Source organism: Mirounga leonina, unplaced genomic scaffold (genome assembly GCF_011800145.1).
Source record: "Mirounga leonina isolate KUSES-001 unplaced genomic scaffold, KU_Mleo_1.0 Mir_201, whole genome shotgun sequence".
In the NCBI taxonomy this organism is placed as follows: Eukaryota; Metazoa; Chordata; class Mammalia; order Carnivora; family Phocidae; genus Mirounga; species Mirounga leonina.
The window spans coordinates 23,081,836-23,100,210 of record NW_023270504.1 but is presented as its reverse complement, the minus strand read 5'-3'; the positions used below and the strand labels follow the sequence as shown (position 1 = coordinate 23,100,210).

General features: G+C 36.3%; 1 protein-coding gene across 1 annotated transcript in view; it reads right to left on the bottom strand.

The window, feature by feature from the left end:
- Positions 1-18,375, bottom strand: part of PZP (PZP alpha-2-macroglobulin like) — a 46,030-nt gene that overhangs the window by 17,792 nt on the left and 9,863 nt on the right. Inside the window, 9 exon segments of the mRNA XM_035027846.1 lie at positions 2,036-2,104; positions 2,107-2,178; positions 9,196-9,259; positions 9,511-9,738; positions 11,108-11,269; positions 12,530-12,639; positions 12,787-12,848; positions 13,061-13,113; positions 13,443-13,556. Coding sequence (XP_034883737.1) covers positions 2,036-2,104; positions 2,107-2,178; positions 9,196-9,259; positions 9,511-9,738; positions 11,108-11,269; positions 12,530-12,639; positions 12,787-12,848; positions 13,061-13,113; positions 13,443-13,556 — 934 coding nt within the window.

Genomic DNA, 18,375 nt, shown 5'->3' with positions numbered 1-18,375 from the left:
ATGGCAAGATTTCATTTTTTAAAAATATTTTTTTTATTTATTTGCCAGAGAGAGAGAGAGAAAGTGAGAGAGTGTGAGAGTACCAGCAGGGGGGAGCAGCAGGCAGAGGGAGACGCAGGCCTCCTGCTGAACAGGGAGCTCAATGTGGGACTCGATCCCACGACCCTGGGATCATGACCTGAGCGGAAGGCAGATGCTTAACGACTGAGCCACCCAGGCATCCCAAGATTTCATTTTTTAAAATGGATGAATAATATTCCTAAGGCAGTCAGAGAAAGACAAATACTATATGATTTCACTCATATGTGGAATTTAAGAAACAAAACAAACAAGCAAAGGGAAAAAAATAAGAGAGAGACAGACAAACCAAGAAACAGACTCTTAACTATAGAGAACAAACTGATAGTTACCAGAGGGGAGGTGGTTGGGGAGATGGGTGAAATAAGTGATGGGGAGTAAGGAAGGCACTTGTTATGATGAGCACCAGATGATGTATGGAAGTGAGGAAATCAATAAATTCTACACCTGAAACTAATATAACACTATATGTTAACTAACAAATTAAAATAAAAACTTAAAAGAAAGAAATGGAAATTATGAGGTCATGGAAATTTTAGTTGATGCTGTGGTGATAATCATTTTGCAATATATAAGTGCATCAAGGGGTGCCTAGGTGGCTCAGTGGTTAAGTGTCTGACTCTTGGTTTTGGCTCAGGCCATGACCTCAGGGTCATGAGATTGAGCCCTGCTTGGGGCTCAGCGCTCAGCAGGGAGTCTGCTTGAGATTCTCTCTCTCCCTCTCCCTCTGCCCCACCCCTCTAAAAAATAAGAGCATCAGATAAGCACACTGTACACCTTAAACTTATATATAATATTATACGTCAGTTACATCTCAATAAAGCCATCTATATTCTATCTCCCTCTCATCGGTCTTCTAAAACAGAGTAAGCACTCTACAGGTATTTTCTATTATTGGTGTTGCTTTCTATGAATGAAATACTCTTCTTCCAGATAGTCTCTTATTTTGTTCTCTTCCTTCAAGTCTTTGCTCAAATTTCACTCTCTTGGTAGGATATTCACTGAACACCTTATTGAAACTTGCAACTCCTTTAGTCTCAATATTCCATTCTCTCTTTTAATTTTTCCCATAGCTTTTGTCATCTTTTAATAGACTATTTAATATACTTGCTTATTTTGTTTACATTCTTTCTGTGTCCATTAGGACATAACCTAAGGTGAAGATTTTTGTTCTCAATATTTGTTATGTCCAGAAAATAGGTAAGTAAGTGTTCAGTGAATATTCATGGAACACATGCATGAATAATAACTCCAATTTTTATGACTTCTTGATTTTTGCAGTTTCAGGCCCTAATCATTTCTATCATTGTCTAACATGATTTTAATCCCTTTTTTAGATGAACCATTCTCTCTCTCTCTCTCTCATGCTAGGGACATTATTAAAGTTTTATTCTCCATGTATATTGTTCTATGTCATCAAACCCTTTGAGGTTGTATGATGGCTTCCCAAACAGACATGGGAATGGGTTTTATGTTATTTAAATTACTTTCAAGAACTTTCACAAAACATTCTAGTTCTTGTAGCTCTTCCATTGTATCATATACTTTATTCAGTTATATCTACCCATTTATTATTCATTATATCTATTTATTTCAATTTTCAGCTATTTTTATCTATACATTTTTATAAGTTTTTTTTTGAGTTATATCATATGCCTACAATTCTATCCTTATTAAATTCCAGAAAATTTCCTTCTCCCCCAAATTTTCATAGTTTAAACTTGAACTTCTTCCTTTGTAACTTAAAGTATCCGACTCAAATTTAAAACACTCTGGTCAGTTCTGGCTATGCCATTTACCAGCTAAATGATCTCAGCAAGAAACATCTTATCTGAATCTTGGTTTCTCTATATATAAAATGGTTACACTATCTATCGCATTTTACCTTTTTTTTTTTTTTTTTGCAAAGTGATATTGTTGGATGTAATAGAAAATTGAAAATAACTTGTTATTTTACCTGCCATCAATGGTTGCCCTTCTCTTCCTACCGGTGGGTGGATCATTGAACATGACTGTGGTTTTCGGATTTAGAGTTGGTGAGCACCTTTAATCCCATACCCTGTAAAAATGGTGACTCAATAGGTTTGTAACTTGAATAGACTATATGAAATATATTTTCCTTAGTAATGTCCCTAAGTAACCCCAATAGCCTTAATGTTATATTAGTTTCATGGAGATACCCAAAGCCATAAACATTATGGCTTCTTTCTTTCTTTCTTGATAGAGAGATAGAGAGATAGCACAGATAGGCAGAGTGGCAGGCAGAGGGAGAAGCAGGCCTCCGCTGAGCAGGGAGCCTGATGCAGGGCTCCATCCCAGGGCCCTGGGATCATGACCTGAGCTGAAGGCAGACGTTTAACCGACTAAGCCACTCAGGCGCCCTGGCTTTGTTCTTGTATAGAAGAACCACGTAAGTACGTAAATGAATATATATCATCTATATTCAATAGAACAATGTCTACACGATTGCAAACATAGGTCACTTTTTTTTGAACAAGGATGACTTAAATGAAAGAACCAAGAATCCATAGAGTGGAGCCAAGAGGCCTGGATATTTATTTCCTAAGCTGGAGTAAGACAAGTCCTAATCAAAGGACTTTGAACCTTTGGCTGGATCTCAGAATTGCCATGGACCAATAACTCCCATGTGACTTTGTTTCCCCTTTTGAACAGGAGTGTTAGTATGCTAGTTCCACCATTGTACGCTGGATGTGTGGAGGTAAATAACTTAAGTACACTTTAGTTCAAGGTCTTCATATCTAGAGGAATTGTACTTGAGGAACTATACCCAAGAAACATCATCTGCCCCTGGACCTAATTTAAATGATGAAGTTCAACCTTTGAGCTGTTGCTATTGGGGAATGAGACATTTAGGAGTTTGGAAGGAAAGTGAGTGTATTTTACCTGTGGGAGGGTCATAAATCATTGGGAGTTAGAGGACAGACTGTGAAGACAACCTCCAAAATTGCCCCCAATAATCTCTACTTCCTGGTATTCATGCTCTTGTGTAGTTTCTCCTATAATGAATAGGGTTGACATCTATAACTAATAAGATTTTGTGGAAGTGATAGTGTATAAAGTCCAAGCCCAGGTCATAAAATGTACTGCAGCTTTAGCTTCTCTCTCAGATCACTTGCTCTGGAGGAAATCACCTGACATGTTGTGGGGACACCCAGGCAGCCCTATGGAAGAGTCAGTGTGGTGAGGAATTAAGGCCTCCTGACAATAACTATATGAGTAACACATCTCAGAAGTAGACTTCCAACCTCAGTCAAGTCTTCAGATGACTGAAGCCCTAGCTAACACGTTGACATGTGGACTGACATGAGACATCACAAGCCAGTACCACCCAGATAAGTCACTTCAGGATTCCTAATCCACAGAAAGTGCATATGATAATAATTGTTTATTGTTTTAAACCACTAAGTTTGGGGAAGATTGTTATACAGCAGTAGATAACTAACCACAAACACCCTTCAAACTTTATCTATTTACTTTGTTCTTGAGTAGGAGAACCAAATGGTCACATAAATGAGCATGCATCCTCTATATTGGGTGAATGACTATTTTTCAGGTTATTGTCAAAGCAAGTGATTTAAAGATTTAAAAAATTTTAAGAACCCAAATCTCGTTATGTTCATAATCCTTTCTTACCTCTATAATCAAAGCTGTGTAATGCAACTGAAGCAACTATTAAATTTATATAATGACACAAAATAGGATAGACATAAAAATATTGAAAAGTAGACTGAATTCCTTCAACACAAGCTGAAAAACAGCTTAGAATAGACTACCATAAATACAGAGTATAAGAAAAAAATAAGCCATTCCTCCGGGTGCCTGGGTGGCTCAGTTGATTAAGTGTCCGACTCTTGATTTCATCTCAGGTCATGATTTCAGGGTCCTGAGATCAAGCCCTGTGTAGGGCTCTGTGCTCAGTGCTAAGTCTACTTGAAATTCTCTCCCTCTGCTCCTCCCCCTGCTCCCTCTCTTAAATAAATAATCCAAAGAAAGCACCCAGGAGAAAATTCCCTACTTTTCAGGTTAACTTCCTCATGCCATCTTCTAATTCAAATAGAGAACTCTAGTCAGAGAAATATGTCTTTTATGTAATAATTATTATGCCAAGAGGAGATATTTTGACCTGTCATAAAAGACAAGTTTGAGAAAAATTTTGATTATACCCTCCATTCTGAAGAATGTTAATTTTGATGATTGGAAAGAGGATAGTGATTCTTGATATATTTATCTTACAGTTTTAAAATTTAATACATATCAGGCTCCTGGGTGGTGCGGTTGGTTAAACATCCTTCTCTTGGTTTTGGCTCAGGTCATAATCTCAGGATTGTGAGATAGAGCCCCGTGTTGGGCTCAATGCTTAGCAGGGAGTCTGCTTGAGATTCTCTCTCTCCTTCTCCCTCTGCCCCTCCCAGTTGTGTGTGAGCATGTTCTCTCTCTCTCTCTCTTTCTCTCAGGATGAATAAACAAATCTTTAAAAAAATATAATACATATAAATGAATTTTGAGAAGTAGATACTAGAACAAAACCAGAAGGAACTTCAATATTACTGATTTATCCTCCAATATTGATAAGTAATAATAACTCCCAAATAGGCAAGTTATGATGAAGAAAATAAAGATCAACATGATACACCAAATATTACCACTATGAATTAATACAATTCTAGAAAAAAAAAAGAAGAGACTTAAAATTTTAGTTAGTCTGTGATTCATCAAAGCTGACAGAGATGTTGTAGGTAATTTTTTTTTTTAAGTTGAAAATAATTTGTGAATCACTTTCAATTTCATAGACCACAAGAACTCTAGAAATAAAATAGTTAGATCTGCTGGGAGGTACATGACTTATGCTTGTAAATATCAATTTTATAAAAAGCTAACTTAGTCAATTGACCAAAAATGATTTTTTTAGGTATGATCCATATTATCTAATACTTTGGGAACTTACTCTTTTTTCTTTTTTCTTTATTTTTAAAAGATTTTCTTTATCTATTTGAGAGAGAGAGAGAGCAAAAGAGAGTCCAAACAGGGGGTAGGCCAAAGGGAGAGGGAGAAGCAGGCTCCCTGCTGAGCAAGGAGCCGGATCCGGGCTCAATCCCAGGACCTGGGATCATGATCCGAGCCGAAGGCAGACGCTTAACTGACTGAGCCCCCAGGTGCCTCATTTTTAATTCTTTTTTAAATAAGAGCATCACATAAGTGGTGAATCTTAAAACACGTAGCTTTCATTAATATCATTGTGAAGCATGAGTAACTGAGATTTAGATTTGATTCTCTAGAGAAAAAGAAGTTATGTCAGGGAAGAGATCAAAGCTTGTGGGCAGTTTCAGAAGCTCAGCTATGTCATTTACTTCTGGTAATCTTGCACAAATCTCTCAAACATTCTCTTAGTTTCCACATCTTAAAATGTGTCTGTGAAACAATGAAAACAATGGATCGTGGATCACCACATCAAAAACCAATGATGTATTATATGGTGACTAACATAACATAATAAAATTAAAAAAAATTATAGAATAAGGAACTTCTTATATATGTCATATATATAATGAGTATATATCTCATATATCTATATGATGAATGAAAACCATTTCACTTAGACTGCAGGCCAGAGGTGATCCTCAATTTAAATTCAGAACTATAATTTATAAGATATAATCATAGAGTACACTTTTTTTTTCAAATATATGTCTTTTTTATTGTGGTGAAAAAACACATAAAATTCACCATCTTAACCATTTTAAAGTGTATAGTTCAGTAGTGTTAAGTATATTCACGTTGTTGTGAAACAGATCTCCAGAACTTTCTCATGTTGCAAATCTGAAACTATGCTCATTTAAAAACAACTCTCCTTCCTCCCCCACCCTTGGGAATGACTAAGGCAGTGTCAGGGCATTCATATTTTTGTCCCATTGGAGGGATCAAGTTCAACTTAGGCCCCTGAAAGGAAATAAGCTTCTCTCTAATAGGAGGGTAGTTTAAGTCCTTGTATTGCCATGTCTGGGCATGAGCAATAGTAGTTCAGAATAGATTGAAGCATCATAAAAAAAGAGAAGTCATGGCAGATTTTTTTCCCCAGAGAATATTGGAAGGAAAGTAACCTTTTAGTAATGAAATAGTAATGAAGGCTTTGTCATTTAAAATCTGAATTCTGAATTTAAAACAGTAGTTTTAAATTTAAAACAGACTCAGAAATACTTCTGAAATTAGTAATTTGCACCATGAGGTTAAAACTGCAGGATAGTATAAGAAAAGAACAAGATGAGCAAGCTATGAAAAAGGTTGAATTTAGACAAATTGTGAACAGAGTTGGTTCTTTTAACTAATAGAGTTAAGGATTTTCCATACATCTTTATGAAGAACAAACTGGTAATTAATAACATAACTACAATGTGTGGTTAAAATAGTTTTATTATAAATACTTGTGAATTCATTGAGTATATAAAGAAATTCTTTTCAATTATTGGTTGAGTTACTTGCATTACCTTTTTTGTGATGTCTTCATGAAGTAAATAATGAATAAACTCTTCCTTATATTATTATGTAGAGATCCTTTTCTGAATGATGCACAAATTAAAATATCAGGAAAGAAAAATCAGATAAACATATAATGTTTTAAGACACTCATCCATTTCTATAAAGGTGTTATATGTTCCATTATTGTAAGAAAATAGAAAAACAGGCTATATGATGCATTGAAGGGAAATAATGCACACGTGGGTCCATTCTCTATATCAAACTATCCCTATATAAATATTGGGATAAATGATATTCGAAGTTGGCAGCACTCTTTAACATTTAATTCAAACAATTGTTAATTTTTTATAAAGATTCTGTGTATTCATTTGAGAGAGAGAGAGAGAGAGCACAAGCAGGGGGGAGAGGCAGAGGGAGAAGCAGATTCTCTGTTGAACTGGAAGCCAGAAGTGGGGCTCGATCCCAGGACCTGGAGATCATGACCTGAGCTGAAGGCAGATGCTTAACCAAATGAGCCACCCAGGAGCCCCCACAATAGTTAATTGTTGAGAGTACTAATTAGTACCTTCTTTCAAATTAAACCTCCTCCAGAAAGGGGAACCCTCCTACACTGTTGGTGGGAATGCAAGCTGGTGCAGGCAGGTAAGCGTCTGCCTTCAGCTCAGGTCATGATCTCCAGGTCCTGGGATCAAGCCCCACTTCTGGCTTCCAGCTCAGCGGGGAGTCTGCTTCTCCCTCTGCCTCTCCCCCCTACTCGTGCTCTCTCTCTCTCTCAAATGAATAAATCAGTATGGAGTTTCCTCAAAAAGTTGAAAATAGAGCTACCCTTTGACCCAGCAATTGCACTACTGGGTATTTACCCCAAAGATACAAATGTAGTGATCTGAAGGGGCACATGCACCCCAATGTTTATAGCAGCAATGTCCACAATAGCCAAACTATGGAAAGAGCCCAGATGTCCATCAACAGATGAATGGATAAAGAAGAGGTGGTATATATATACAATGGAATATTATGCAGCCATCAAAAATTGAAATATTGCCATTTGCAATGACGTGGATGGAACTAGGGAGTATTATGCTAAGTGAAATAAGTCAATCAGAGAAAGACAAGTATCATATGATCTCACTGATATGAGGAATTTGAGAAACAAGACAGAGGATCATAGGGGAAGGGAGGGAAAAATGAAACAAGACAAAGCCAGAGAGGGAGACAAACTATGAGAGACTCTTAATCTCAGGAAACAAACTGAGGGTTGCTGGAGTGGAGGGGGGTGGGAGGGATGGGGTAGCTGGGTGATAGACATTGGGGAGGGTATGTGCTATGGTGAGCCCTGTGAATTGTGTAAGACTGATGAATTACAGACCTGTATCCCTGAAACAAATAATACATTATATCTTAATAAAAAATAAATTAATTAAACCTCTTCCAGTATAGTTTCAATATGGAAAAACAAAAATATAATTGATGTTTTACCTTTCCAGCCTGATAGAGAAAGGAACTATTAAGAAAAAATCATGGGGTGCCTGGGTGGCTCAGTTAAGCCTCTGCCTTTGGCTCAGGTCATGATCCCACGGTCCTGGGATCAAGTTCTGCTTAGGGCTCCTTGCTCTGCAGGGAGTCTGCTTCTTCCTCTGCCCCTCCTCCAACTCATTCTGTCAATTTCTCTCTCTCTCAAATAAATATATAAAATCTTTAAAAAAAATCACAGTTATGGAGCAAATCCCAACCATTGTTAAGTTTAGCTCTGGGTCGAGGTGGAGTTTGGTGAAGTATTTGCCTTAATTTCAGTTAATTACAAGAATGCTCATGGGTTCTTTTTCCAGTGATTTAAATCCTGACATGATTTATTTATTTATTTATGTATGTATTTATTTATTTTAAAGATTTTATTTATTTATTCATGAGAGACAGAGAGAGAGAGGCAGAGGGAGAAGGAGGCTCCCAAGGAGCAGGGAGCCCGATGTGGGACTCGATCCCAGGATCCTGAGATCATGACCTGAGCCGAAGGCAGACGCTCAACCATCTGAGCCACTCAGGCGCCCCTGACATGATTTAATTAAGATAGAAAATAATCCTTTTTCCTTTCCCCCAAGTTATTCATGAAGTGCGCTCAAAATCATGTGTGAGTTCACAGTTTCATGCCTGCGGCACACACAGTAAGCATCCTCATTAAGTGTCGAAGGGAGAGAGCCTTTCCTGAGGGACGAAAGCCTAGCGCAGAGTCCGGCATAGGAAAAAAAAACCAGTCCATCATCTTTTTCCTCGCTGTTCTCCATGACACTTAACTCTCTTCTCTGCAATACTAAGATTAAAGACGACCACTTCACATTTATTGTTAGGGTTAAAAAACAGAACGAAGCTTAGATTTGCAGAAGTTTCTAATTTAAATGTCAGATAGGAGAAACACACTGAAGTGAAAAAAAGTGTGCCTTAGGAGGCAATCCAATTTATCTGTTGACTGTGTTGAATAAAAAAAAGTTAGAGTTCATAAGGAGAGCATCTTTTGTGTCCTTATCATAAAGGGATAATGGGAATAACATCCCATTTGTGAACTGTCACTGACATGTGAAGCTAGATGTGTTGGGAAGGATATGGGGGAGCAAACTTAAGGATACTCACTGTCTCTTAGCTGTATAGGCACAGCATGTGTCCCTGATCTGACGATGTTCCCCTTAGTCATGATCTGAAATGAAAAATCAACAAAAAAGCAACCTTTCTGAGCCTAACACACTTCTCAACTTCTTACTCCCCACATGACCTGCTTTGGGTTCTTGAATCTCTGCTAGAGAGAATGAATTGCATAAAAATGAAAGAATCAAGGGGAACATGGATGAGAAGGAAGATGGTGGGGCACTGGCGAACCACTTTTCCTGGTCCGTTAACCACTTTTGTCTACTGATAAACTCCAAATATATTTCGTGTCCTTATTCTTACCAGGTAATAAAAAATGAGCTCCTTTGGCTCCCCAGTGGCATTCCCATTGAGTATATAGTATGCCTTGATAATCTGAGTTTGGCCACAGGGCAGGGTACCAGCCACACGTTCCAGGTGAACATAATTCCCATGTAAGGAGAAAGCATGCTTTGCAATGTGCTGAGCTGCCTGGTGTTCCTCTCGTAGCCATACAGAGTTAAAACACAAGTCAGGTTGTGTGTGGTAGGCCTGGTAAAATAGAAAAACAAAGAATCAATATCATCTTGAAATTCTTCACTTTAGCTTCCCATCAAAATGAAGAGTTAAAATTTTGTGTCTTCCCTTCTAACATATACTATATCGTCCTCACCCCTGTTGACCACCAAAGAAACAAATGATCACCTTCCCAAATTGCAGTGATTAAAGGGAAATAATCTACCCATTAATCTCCTTTGCCCTGATTCTGCTAAATCATCACTGATTTATCTTTTCTTCTGTGGCTCAAGGCCAGAGGAACAATGATGTCCCAGTGAGAGTGGTAAATAATCATAGTAAGCAGAAAAGGAAATCTTTAGATAATAGAAGTCCCATGTAAGTTGATTTAATTAAAATTATGTTATATATATTAATGTAATATTTTAAACTATAAGGGCTTCAAAATTGTTTATAAATAATCCCAGCAAATTATCATCTATGCTTCTTATCATTATTATGACTTGATTTTCAAGGCCTTGTAGTTTCTGGACCTTTAAGCCTTACCAATGTTGTTTAGCAGATAATTCCATTTATTTCCCCTGCAGTGGTTGCTCTTTAGCTATTTTATGGATATACTTATTTTCTTTTTCTGGATTTACTAGGTTTATTTTGGGGACCTTTCTATTTGCTCTCATGATAAAGTTCCTGTTTTTTTTTTTTATTATTGCTTTTAAGTATATAATACTAATAATTTACAGCTCTGTTAACTCTATCATTATAGAGTTTCAAATATAAGGACACTCCACTTATCTTTTCAATCTTAGGGAAGAGCAGGTATCTATTACATAGAAAACATTAAGCATCATTCCATATTTTAAATTGAATTAACATTTGAACTTTGGGAAATGGAAATAATTTAAATGCTGTTTAAGGTGGAATCAATAAATCATTGTCTTTCACCAATTCTTTGTTTGAAATTACAAGCATAAAATCTTTTTGGTTGTAGAAATCTTTTGATCATCATCATTAGGCAATATATATTAAGTGTGTGTGGGGGTTCTGATCAGTCTTCAAATTATCTGAGTGGACAAAGAAAAAAACAACATTAAACAAATTACATGAATTACTTACCCATTGAAGAACTGATATGGTTCAGAATCAAATCCTATAAGATTTTTTTTTGCATAATACATAAAATTTTAAAGATAATGCTAATGAATTGATCAGACAATCTGACAGTATCTCTTCTACCTTTTTTGTTGTTTTTAATTAAATTTTTAATTCCTAAGTTTATCCCTAAGTTAGACAGCTTCTTATTTCTCTCTCTCAAATACAATATGTGTGCTTCTTCACTTCTGAATAAATGATTGTTATACTAAGGTTTCTCTTTGTCCTCAGTTTTTTTTTTTCCTTTCATACTTACCATGACAGAAATTTTGTTAGCCAAAATATTAGTAGTATTGATTGAAAACTGAACAAGACCCTGGTCATTGGTAGTTGCATTGTAAAGATAATTTGCTTCATTTGCAGAGATAAAGACAAGTTTATTGGGGATGGGCGCATCTTTCCCGTCCACCAGAAGCACCTAAAGAAGAAAAGAATTTGATAAGTTATGTGGATAATATTCAGAGAAGACAGAACTCATGGAAACAAATTCCTTTGCTACCATAACTGAAAGAAAAGCAAAAGCATATCCAGAAAACAACCCTTCTATATTTACTACAAAATTTATTTTTTTTCCTATTTGTATCCTCATGTCTTTCACCTTTCTCCCCCTTTTTTTTTTGATCCTCAGGTCTTTTGCATCTCCTGAAACAAACCACATAAACTGTCCCATGAAAAGTGTTTCTTTTTGAGAAAAATTATAAGTAATTTTAAAGAAATAATTATGGAATGGATAAATAATTATAAATACTTATAAAAGGGGTAAAATTATTAGTTAAAATTAAAAGGTATACCTTTTAAAAAATTTTTATTATGTTATGTTAGTTACCATACAGTACATCATTAGTTTTTGATGTAGTGTTCCATGATTCATTGTTTGCATATAACATCCAGTGCTCCATGCAATACAAGCCCAAGTATGAAAATAATTTAATAATAATGGCCATAAAATGTACACAATTATAGTTCCTATGTCTAGAAATAAAATTACACATATCCAGTCTAGACATATGGGAAGAAAAAGAAAAAAGAGAGAGAGGGAAACAAACCATAAGACAAGTCTTAACGATAGAGAACAAACTGAGGGTTGATGGAGGGTAGTGGGTGGGGGATGGGCTAGATGGGTGATGGGTTACGGAGGGCACTTGTGATGAGCACTGAGAGTTATATGAACAAAATTCTATTCCTGAAACCAATATTATACTATATGTTAATTAACTAAAATTTAAATAAAAATTTGAAAAAGAAAAAAATAAACACAAAACCACTTATTTATTTCTAAATAGAACAGCAGGTATAAAGGAGGATACTGGTAGCCATAAATTGAGAATCATTTGTGAGAAATTCTCTTAAAATTCTGAAGCTGGCTGGATATCGGTAGAAATATATTTATTGTCAAATGGGCGGTAGAAAGGTTTGCCATAGTAATTAACTCATATCACATTAAGCATCTTCATTAGCTGTATGTTCTAAAAAAAATACCTCTGATTCTCAAAATACTATAGTATGTGATTGCACATTTTATCAGTGATATTTACAAAGGAAAGTAGTTTTGCTTGGCTTCATGGTTTGGGTCATATTAATTAACTGATATCATTAACTAGTTATAGGCTACATCATTGTGCCCTGAAGATAGGTACAACTGGATACTTCATTACTTGTGAATTGCAATATACTCTACCTGTCCAAAGAAGGGGATTCCTCGTCTAAAGTGTGAATCCACTTTCACAAACTTGAGTCTGGTTACAATGTTTGTGATTTCACTGGTCCCATTTCCAGTAAATACTAGGTCTAAAAATATGTAGAGAAGAGTAAGTACTCTTGGAAGTTACTAGTACCAAAATTCATTTCCTTCCACTTTCCTATGACCCTTATTTTGTTATGGAAAACAAACCAATTTTTATTGTTTCACCGCCTGTATTAACTTAGAGTGCAAACCTGTTCCCTCTTTTCTGATCTTGGCTTCCACTTTAAGTTGCATTTTATAACCCATATTTTTTTTTTTAAAGATTTTATTTATTTATTTGACAGAGAAAGACACAGCGAGAGAGGGAACACAAACGGGGAGTGGGAGAGGGAGAAGCAGACTCCCCGCCGAGCAGGGAGCCCGATGCGGGACTCGATCCCGGGACTCCAGGATCATGACCTGAGCCGAAGGCAGTCGCTTAACCAACTGAGCCACCCAGGCGCCCCTTTATAACCCATATTTTTAATCTGGAGTACATTTGATTTTACTTCTTGGGTGATGCAGCCATTGCTGTTGAGCTGAGAGAAATAAAAAAAATTGATAAATGCCATACTAAGACAATAGTCACTAAATCTATTATTTTCCTTCCGATGCCAACACAACTTCTTTGGGTTAAACATGTTAACTGACCTTCAGGAATTTAATATTCACATGTGTTATTTATATTCTCTAAGGGTTAGACATCAAAATGAGAATTTTATTGACCAGGAATAGAAATTATTTTTCCTTTTTGGTGGTAAATATTTTGGGATAAGTTTACTCCAATGTCCTCTTTCCAGTGAGTAAAATGGGGTAGTTCAATGGTTGTCAACAATGATAGCCTCTAGAGAGAAAACTGTAAACTAACCTGTTGAGTGAATTTCTCACAGAACTCTGGCTTCTGACAATAAGTGGGATGAAATAATTTTCTGCACATGCTTACAGTTGCAAGTCCTGGGACAGGTTTCCCGTAGGTGTATGTGTCACATAAGAAATACATCAGGAACTGAAGAAAGGTTTCTACATTTTCCACCACCAACCCATCACAGGTCAAACAATTACTCTCTGTAGTTCCTTGCACTTCTTTATCATTTTCGGCTCATAGCAATTGAAATATGCCTGGAAAACATCTTTATCAAGAGGTACTACTCATTAAAACATTTGAAATTTTGCTGCAATGTACAATCAGGTTTCCTTCAGGATTTAAAAAATTTCTTCCTTTTAGCCTATTTATTTTTTTTTATCATTCTTTTTATTCTGTCATTGTAAAATCAAAACTTGTTGTTTATACCAAATGAGAAAACTTAGGTAATTAATAGAACACAAATAAATAAATAAATAATGGAAATAATAAACCCAACATAACATGCATACACACACACACACACACAGATGGAGAGGGAGAAGGAGCCCTGATAAAACCTAACAACATGGGGCTTATAAAAAAAATTGTGTGTGCACTCTATATTTCTATTAGTTTTCCCTTAATAAAAATGGAATAATTAGTAATCGGTTTGCTTTGGGCATTAGTTTTCTTTCCTATTTGTAAATGTCTCAAATATCACTTCAAATAAAAAATGTAATCAGAGCAACTTATTCTGAAACCTCTTTTCAAGATACAGATATCAGTCCAAGATGCCATTGAATTAAACAAATAATTCCTTGGTCATGACTCCAAGACAGAATTGAGGCAGAGGTCCAGATGCTTTGATGCTTCCAGTATATAGTATGTTTGTTTTTTTCTTTTACCATGCATGCTCCCTCTGCTACTGATGATTTGTAGGAAATGAGTTTTAATTCTCAAGGTTGAAATGAACTGTAAGAGTTGTTTGTAATTGCAAAAGATTAAAGAAGAAAGGAACCCTACAAGACAGAAAAAAATTTCAAAAATAACATTAGTAAGTCCTTCACTATCAATAATTACTTTAAATGTAAACAGATTAAATTATCCAATAAAAACAAAGGGGACAAATGGATAAAAATACAAGATCCAACTATATGCTATATACAAGAGACACACTTTATATTTAAAGACACATATAGCTTTTTATCTTGATGAAGTCCCAAAAGTTCATTTTTGCTTTAGTTTCACTAGCTTTTGGAGATGTATCTTGAAAGAAGTTGCTGTGGCTGATGTCAAAGAGGTTATTGCCTATGCTCTCCTCTAGGATTTGGATAGATTCCTGTCTCACACTGAGGTCTTTCATCCACTTTGAGTTTATCTTTGTGTATGGTGTTAGAGAATGGTCGAGTTTCATTCTTCTGCATGTGGCTGTCCAATTTTCCCAGCACCATTTATTGAAGAGACTGTCTTTTTTCCATTGGCTATTCTTTCCTGCTTTGTCGAAGATTATTTGACCATAGAGTTGAGGGTCCATATCTGGGCTCTCTATTCTGTTCCATTGGCCTATATGTCTGTTTCTGTGCCAGTACCATGCTGTCTTGGTGATCACAGCTTTGTAATATAGCTTGAAATTGGGCAACGTGATGCCCCCAGCTTTGTTTTTCTTTTTCAACATCTCCTTGGTGATTCAGGGTCTTTTCTGATTCCATACAAATTTTAGGATTGTTTGTTCCAGCACTTTGAAAAATGTCATTGCAATTTTGATCAGGATGGCATTGAAGGTATAGATTGCTCTGGATAGGACAGACAATTTAACAATGTTTATTCTTCTGATCCATGAGCATGGAATATTTTTCCATCTTTTTGTGTCTTCTTCAGTTTCTTTCATGAGTGTTCTGTAGTTCCTAGAGTATAAACCTTTACTCTTTGGTTAGGTTTATTCCGAGGTATCTTATGGTTTTTGGTGCTATTGTAAATGGAATTGTTTCTCTAATTTCTCTTTCTACTGTTGCATTGTTAGTGTATAAGAAAGCAACTGATTTCTGTGTATTGATTTTATATCCTGCCACATTACTGAATTGCTGGATGAGTTCTAGTAATTTGGGGGTGGAGTCTTTTGGGTTTTCCACATAAAGTATCATGTCATCTGCGAAAAGAGAGAGTTTGACTTCTTCTTTGCCAATTTGAAGACCTTTTATTTCTTTTTGTTGTCTGATTGCTGTTGCTAGGACTTCTAGTACTATGTTGAACAATAGTGGTGACAGTGGGCATCCCTGACGTGTTCCTGATCTTAAGGGAAAGACACTCAGCTTTTCCCCATCGAGGATGGTATTCGCTGTGGGTTTTTCATAGATGGATTTTATGAACTTGATGAATGTTCCTTCTATCCCTATACGTTGAAGAGTTTTAATCAGGAAAGGATGTTGTATTTTGTCAAATGCTTTTTCTGCATCAATTGAGAGGACCATATGTTTCTTCTCTCTCCTCTTATTAACATAAAAAGTTTCTGCACAGCAAAGGAAACAGTCAACAAAACAAAGAGGCAACCCACAGAATGGGAGAAGATATTTGCAAATGACACTACAGATAAAGGGCTGGTATCCAAGATCTATAAAGAATTTCTCAAATTCAACACCCCAAAAACAAATAACCCAGTCAAAGAATGGGCAGAAGACATGAACAGACACTTCTCTGAAGAAGACAGAAATGGCTAACAGACACATGAAAAAATGTTCATCATCATTAGCCATCAGGGAAATTCAAATCAAAAACACATTGATATACCACCTTACACCAGTTAGAATGGCCAAAATGGACAGGGCAAGAAACAACAAATGTTGGAGAGGTGGTGGAGAAAGGGGAACCCTCTTACACTGTTGGTGGGAATGGAAGTTGGTACAGACACTTTGGAAAACAGTGTGGAGGTGCCTCAAAAAATTAAAAATAGAGCTACCCTATGACCCAGCAATTGCACTCCTGGGTATTTACTCCAAAGACACAGATTTAGTGAAAAGAAGGGCCATATGCACCCCAATGTTCATAGCAGCAATGTCCGCAATAACCAAACTGTGGAAAGAGCCAAGATGCCCTACAACAGATGAATGGATAAAGACGATGTGGTCCATATATGCAATGGAGTATTACTCAGCCATCAGAAAAGATGAATACCCAACTTTTACATCAACATGGATGGGACTGGAGGAGATTATGCTAAGTGAAATAAGTCAAGCAGAGAAAGTCAATTATGGTTTCACTTATTTGTGGTACGTGAGGAATAGCATGGAGGACATTAGGAGAAGGAAGGGCAAAATGAAGGGGGCGGGAATCGGAGGGAGAGATGAACCATGAGAGACTATGGACTCTGAGAAACAAACTAAGATGGGGTGACTGGGTGATAGACATTGGGGAGAGTATGTGTTATGGTGAGCACTGTGAATTGTGTAAGACTGCTGAATTGCTACATTTCAGAGGTACCTCTGAAACAAATAATACATTATATGTTAAAAAAAAAAAAAAAGAAGATAGCAGGAAGGGAAAAATGAAGGGGGGGAAATCAGAGGGGGAGACGAACCATGAGAGACCATGGACTCTGAGAAACAAACTGAGGGTTCCAGAGGGGAGGCGGGTGGGAGGATGGGTTAGCCTGGTGATGGGTATTAAAGAGGGCACGTACTGCATGGAGCACTGGGTGTTATACGCAAACAATGAATCATGGATCACCACATCAAAAACTAATGATGTAATGTATGGTGATTAACATAACATAGTTAAAAAAATAAAGAAACAAAAAAAATAAAGAAACAAACTAAGAGTTTTAGAGGGGAAGGTGGTTGGGGGAAGGCTTAACCTGGTGATGGGTATTAAGGAGGGCACGTCCTGCATGGACCACTGGGTGTTATATGAAAACAATGAATCATGGATCACCACATCAAAAATTAACGATGTATTGTATGGTGACAAACACAATATAATAAAACAAAATAAAAAAAAAATAAAGACACATATAGTCCGAAAGTGAAGAGATAGAAAAAATAAAAATGGTTACCAAAAAAGATCAGGGGTGGTTATACTAACATCACACAAAATTGACTTTAAGTCAAGAACTGTCACAAGAGGCAAAGAAGAAATTATATAATGATAAAAGGGTCAGTTCACCAAGAAGATATAGCAATTATAAATACATATGCACCTAGCATCAAAGCACCTAAATATATGAAACAAACACTGATGGAACAGAAAGGAGAAACAGACAACAACACAATAATAGCAGGAGATTTCAGTACCCCACTGTCAATAATAGATAGAATATCCAGACAGAAATTCAATAAGGAAACAGACTGAACAACCTTAGAGACTGCATGGACTTAAGAGGCATATATAGAATATTATACCCCAGTGTCAGCAAAGATGTGGAGGAAAAGGAATCCTTGTGCACTGTTGGTGGGAATGTAAATTGGTACAGCCACTGTGGAAAACTATGGAGGTTTTTCAAAAAATTAAAAATGGAATTACCATATGACCCAATAATTCCACTAACTGAATATTTATCCAAAGAAAATGATAATACTAATTTGAAAAGATATATGCACCACCATGTTTATTGCAGCATTTTTTACAATAACCAAGGTATGGAAGCAACCCAAGTATCCATCGATAGATGAATAAAGAAGATGTGGCATATATATATACAGTGGAATATGACTGAACCATAAAAAAGATGAGGTCTTGCCATTTGCGACAACATGGTTGAACCTAGAGGGTATTATGCTAAATGAAATAAATCAGACAGAGAAAGACAGATACTGTATAATTTCACTTATATATGGAATCTGAAAAACAAAAAATGAATAAACAAACAGGCAGAATCAGACTTACAAATGCAGAGAACCAAGTGATGATTTTCAGAGGGGATGGATAAAATGGGTGAAAGGAAATGGGAGACACAGGCTTCCAGTTA